The sequence below is a fragment of the Gavialis gangeticus genome, unplaced genomic scaffold (assembly GCF_001723915.1).
Source record: "Gavialis gangeticus isolate Ggan-Ray unplaced genomic scaffold, GavGan_comp1, whole genome shotgun sequence".
NCBI classification, from domain to species: Eukaryota; Metazoa; Chordata; order Crocodylia; family Gavialidae; genus Gavialis; species Gavialis gangeticus.
The window spans coordinates 184,481,244-184,486,963 of NW_017729032.1; the positions used below are offsets into that span (position 1 = coordinate 184,481,244).

At 38.6% G+C, this 5,720-nt stretch overlaps 1 protein-coding gene across 8 annotated transcripts in view; it reads left to right on the forward strand.

Moving 5' to 3' along the window:
* Positions 1-5,720, forward strand: part of CNKSR2 (connector enhancer of kinase suppressor of Ras 2) — a 476,383-nt gene that overhangs the window by 293,933 nt on the left and 176,730 nt on the right. For all 8 annotated transcript variants that reach the window (XR_002098973.1, XM_019524928.1, XM_019524929.1 and 5 more), the window contains 2 exons: positions 2,555-2,644; positions 4,479-4,693. Coding sequence is in view for 7 of the 8 variants with exons in the window: in XM_019524928.1 (XP_019380473.1) it covers positions 2,555-2,644; positions 4,479-4,693 (305 nt within the window). In the remaining variant the exon portion in view is untranslated. The remainder of the gene's footprint in view (positions 1-2,554; positions 2,645-4,478; positions 4,694-5,720) is intronic.

Sequence of the window (5,720 nt, forward strand, 5' to 3'; positions counted from 1 at the left end):
TGGGGGTCACCCCATGGTCCCTCCCTGCTCCTCCAACCTTCCTCCCCACCCCCTACGTACCAGCGTGGAGTCCAGGTCCAGCTCCCTGCGGTGGCAAGTTGGGGATTGCCCAAATCTCCAAAGCTTTTCAAAACTTTTCTGAATCTGTTCAGACTATTTTATTGGTCTCCCATTTAGATTCTGATTCAGAGATTCAGATGCCGAATCGGACTGAATCTCCTCCGAATTGAATCAGCACCTGAAGCTTCACACAGCCCTAGTGTAGGTTAACATGTTGCCTTAGATGAAAACATATAGTGCATTTATAGACATGATGTGATCAGAGGCTGAGAGAAGCCCAAAATTTGTAATCAATAAAACTAAACTAAGGGAATTGTTTTTCAAATCATTTCTTTTTCTCATTGTTCAGTTACCCCACTAAAATTGGATGTGCTTCATTTATTGCAGTTAATTACAGAGTGTCCCCATGTTCTGGGCTGCGCTGATGACACACTCTTGGCTGTATCGGATTGTCTTTCTAGTTTTAGACTTTTATCTAGTTTCCATCACTAACTGACAGCTATTACATAACTGTTGTTAACTGGCCTCTGAAAGCTTCTGTTTATATCTCAAATGATGCATTTCCTGAAGCATGGTCATTACATAGATAAGAGATTTTAAAGATCCATGTAAATTGGTGAAGAGGAGCTAGCAGAACCACTAGAAGATGAGTGAAATTTACCTTCATGGAAAGTAGCCTATTTGGGCAATTCAATTAGAATGTAGTTATAACAAATATGAAATTTTAGTAAAGAGAAAACATGTGTTCTCTCACCCTTTTTTGGGGAGGAGGAGAGGGCTGTTGTTTTACTGTAATGGAAATTCTGCAGATGGTGTGAAAAGTGCTACTAATTTATAGAGTAAGTTTTTCAATATAGCACAGTGCAACAGAGAAGAAACAGTGTGGCCATGTGGTCCAGAGAAGTAAACCTAAGATTTCTTAGCTATATAAATATAAGGAAGACTTAGTTCCTTAAAAAACATACCTATTCAGGAAGGCACTTAAATGTGACTTGAAGTACCGGTGACTGGAATGGGATATAGAGTGAAGTTACATGTTACCCTTTAGACCATACTAAGGGCACTTAAAACATGTGTCTGTACATAAATTCATTTTAAGTACCGTTTGAGTGTCTTAAAACTACACCACTTCAGGCAAAAGTAAACTCGGGGCTGTGCTACCAACTCGCATTAGGATAACTTCAGTCTGTTCTACAGAGATAAAACAAGCAATTTGCAGTCACCCAACATCCCAGGATGCAGAGCTGTCCCTTGCGGGGAGGGGCGAATTGAGGCATCTGCCCTGGGCTCTGCACTTTTAAGCACTAGGGCGTCTGCCCCAGACAGTGCCATACAGGCCCTGCAGATAGTGCCTTCAGTATGTGGAGAGGGCACCACCACTTTGTGCGGCTGCTGTACACTGCTGGCTTCACACTCTGGCTGCTCACCACCCTGCTCCCCCCACTGCTCCCCACTCTGGCCACTTGCTGCCTTGCAGAGGCCCTGTACAGGCTGATATGCCTCTGGCCCCACACACCCCTAGAGTTGGCTCTGCCAGGATGCACCATTCCCAGGCCCCTACAACCTAGAGCAGGGATAGAGTCCAAGTGCCTTGGCTCTGAGATATGTCCCTTCTCACCAGCTTGCCAGTAGCAAGTCAGAGTTTTGCAGGCAAGAAACAGTATTAAGGCTAAAATGTATTAAGGCTTAACATGCAACTGCTTGCAGTACGTACTAGCCTTAACATTGCTTGACAGTCCACAGATTTAGTATGGCTATAGTTAAGCTGGAAAAGAAAGTTTTCTTTTGCACTGTAGTTTTGGAACTTTTAGAGGAGAATGGTAATTCACAATATTTTAAACTAATTTTTTGGCTTTCAAATTAAAATTTGAGGAATAATAATTTGACAGTTTTTTTTTCTTCTGAAACAAGTGAATTTCATAGTGCTAATAGGCTGTGTTTTGGGTGGGTGAAATACAGAGTCTGGAGACTACACCCAGAGGTTTGAACTCATTTTCTTATGCAGTTATGATGTATCTGTCAAGTCCAACTGCAAAGATGCCATGAGTGGAGATGCTTTTGTGATATGGACATATGTCTAACATCAGTTGGTCTTAGATGAGCAACTCATATCACATAGTCCATAAAATAATTTTTTGTATGTCTTTGAGTGCTGTGCAGCATAATCAGCCAGATGTTCATGTGGAAGTTGTCTATAGCTTTTATGCATGTGAAAGATGCTCACTCTCAACCTCAAGTCTAAAGACAATTCTGAGAGAGAATTTTGTAAGAGCGATCAGTTTGTTTCTAAAACTACTTACAAATTTCTGTGAATGCTTAACTTCCCCTTGGGCCACATTAATGGACTGAATGAACCCCTTTTTCATCTTTTGCACATGGGATATTCTGGATTTTTGTCTACATTGTAGAATTAAAATATTAATAGTTAGCTTCCTTTGAAATATATTTTTTTTAGTTTAAAGGTATCTTGACACTAGTTTCTTCTCTGTTCCAGGCAAGCTAAGACCTATTTCTATGCCAGTGGAATATAACTGGGTAGGGGACTATGAAGATCCCAATAAAATAAAGAGAGATAGTAGGAGAGGTAAGTGACTTGGGACACTAATTTTGTGCAAGACTATAAATAACAATGAGTTCTTTTTACATCACTTCTCATTTAAAATGTGGATATCTGTCAATATATTCTAGTGATATTCCCTTTTTTTATCACTTGTACTTTATTTTGCTTATCTTCGGGTTTCCTTCAGTGGAACTGGAGAAGTTGTTCAGGAGAGCTGGAAAAACAGAATTGTGGTTATACACTTCCTCCCAGTTTAGCTTGATCACAATGATGTCTGATTGTTTGAACATTTTGTCCTTTGAAATTGGCCCTAAAATATCATATAAAAAAGTTAATTTGTTCTAATGTTGTAATACATAGTGCAGTGAGAATTAAATTGTAAATCTGCCTGTCCTGATAGATTTTTTTTGGTTGCCAAGCATTCTGAAAGGACTAACTAGAAATGGTCCAGAGTTGAAAAGTTCCCCAAAAATCTCATGAGGGTCATTGGCACTTTTCTGGTGTTTGCCCATTTAATAAATTTTAAGGCCAGAATGAAAATATTGGGTCTTTTATTCCAACCTCCTATATACCTACAGAATTTCACTTTGTTACCCCTTTATTGAACCCGAGGCAGTCTCATTGCATATTGAAAAGGTGGCTGTTGTTGAATAGCAGTTTTATCACAATGGCACCCATTGGCCTGTATGCAAAGCACTGGTACAGTAGGTAGAATTGTGATACCTGTTTTGAATTGCATATAATCCAGCAAAAGGCCAGTACCGTAACATATTAGTTCTATTCTGTCTCTGTGATGCATGTGCACAATTGGCAGTTTGGTGTTATGAAGCTTAGCTATTGCTAATCTTAATTTTAATGATGGACGAATAAAAATTCAGTCTAGATATTGTTACAAGACAACAGGTGGTATAAACAAGAAAGAGACTAAAATAAAATGAATAATCAATACATGTTACTTGGAAAATGTTAATTTTCTCAGCCATCTTTGATCTAGTTTCATGTAGAACATTGCTTCCAAGAGCAGTATTTCAGATATAATAATAAACTGTTTTCTATTTATTTAAAAGGAAGAGACCAGAGGGTGTTTGGGGGGAGGGGGGGTACGTGTTGACTACTGTTCTGGATTAGTGACCAGGGCTGGATTAAGCCTGTAGTGGGCCCTGTGCTGGTCAAGATCTCCCTTCCCACCCAGGCACTGCTTCCTGCAGGGAGCAGGGTGTGTAGCCAGTGCTGGGGAGGCAGGCAGAGGGGAGGGGAAGCAGAGGGAGCCATTTGCACTGCCGCCACAGAGGGAAAGACCAGGCTCCTCTGCAGCTCAGAACCCCTAGTTTGCCTGTACATTAAATCTAGCCCCGTTAGTGACGAGAATGTTGAACTCTCTCCATCTCAAAAAACCTGTTACTGTGGCTGTGGACAGACATAAATATCACTTGCTTTAAAAGGGAAGGCAGGACTTGAAAGTGTGCATTAGCTGTTCCAGGTTAACTGTTAAATCTGGATGCTCCTTTAGCCATATACATGAGATAAATTATCATAACTCTAACCCTGAATAAAACAAGATAAAATGTCATTGATTTTACACTACATTAGTAGTATAGGTTCATCCAAATATAACAGTTATATTGGAATAGCTTATACTGTCATTATTTGGTAATGATATAACTGTTATGCTTGTCCATGACCTATGCTGTACTAACCCCCAAAATAAATAATTTTTGGATTGCATTGTGTTTTATAGGGTGGATTTTTTTTTAAATAACATAAAGCGTGGTAATGGAAAAATGTGATACATTTTTAGAGAAAGGATTGCCATGTATATTATGATTTACAATATAGTCTTTCATTATTTTTTTAATAGAAAATTCATTACTGCGTTACATGAGCAATGAGAAAATAGGTCAAGAAGACTACATGTTTCAAAGGAATAGCAAAAAGGATACAGGGAAAAAGTCCAAAAAGAAGGTGGATAAAAGTAACAGTCCAAGCCATTACTCCTTGCTACCTAGTTTGCAAATGGATTCATTAAGACAAGACATCATGGGCACGCCTGGGCCAGACACTACACTGTACCATGTGAGTAAAAATAACAGCCAAGGCTCATTGTTCTCTAGTGATGTTGAGAAATTATCTTATTACTTTTTATATTGCCATGGAGGCCTTTTCAGTCTTACACTGTTGCATTTTTCATTGTTCTGACTATAAATGGACTCCCAGTCTGTCTCTTAGAACTCTAATTTTAACATCACAAAATGGGAAAAGAACATATACAATTTTGTTTAAACTCGTATGATTCTCCTAATGGGAGTTATGTTTGAAATGGAGTGTAGCATCTTCATTTGTGCCAGCCTTCACATAGGGCAAGAAAAGAGGAGCAATTTGATTGGCTAGTTATTTCCATTCCATCATACATTTCACTGTGATTGTGCATGCTGGATCTCATTATAGGCGCATTTCGATAATGCGACCTTTAAACGAGAGATAAAAGTGTCAGAAAAACTTCCTCTCCACTGTGAATGAATAAGGCTCTTAAAGTTTGTAGCTGCATTTACCTGAATCAGAGATGACGTTGAAATTAAAATTCAATATAAAATATGTTATTTTTAGGCAAGTCCAAAAAATGGAGAATTAGTGAGGAGGTAGCACAATGTTGTAGACTGGTACCCTTTAACTCTTTTTTTCCTACCCATAATAAATACTTGCATGTATAGGCCTGATACAAGATGAGAGACCAGAAAAACATATACCCATGAAGAAAAGTGAAACTCGACCAGCAATTAGTCCTGTGCCATGGGGTTCTTTTCTTCTTTGATACATTAATTTGAAATGAATTACTTCTAATTATTACCTAATCACTTGGGTACATTTAATGGAGGAAAATAAATGTATTCATAACTTCTTTTTTATTTGTGAGTAAAAGAACTATGAATTCAGTGTAGGAGGCACATGACAAAAATAAGCTTCTTAGGCTTACAACATTCTCCAAGGGGGAGATAAATAAGCTCTACAGGAAAATAATCAAACTAATTGTAGTTATTTTCTGCCATTGGCAATGAGGCCATAATTTAGTATGTCAGCATGTTATAGAAGCTGGTATTGTGGC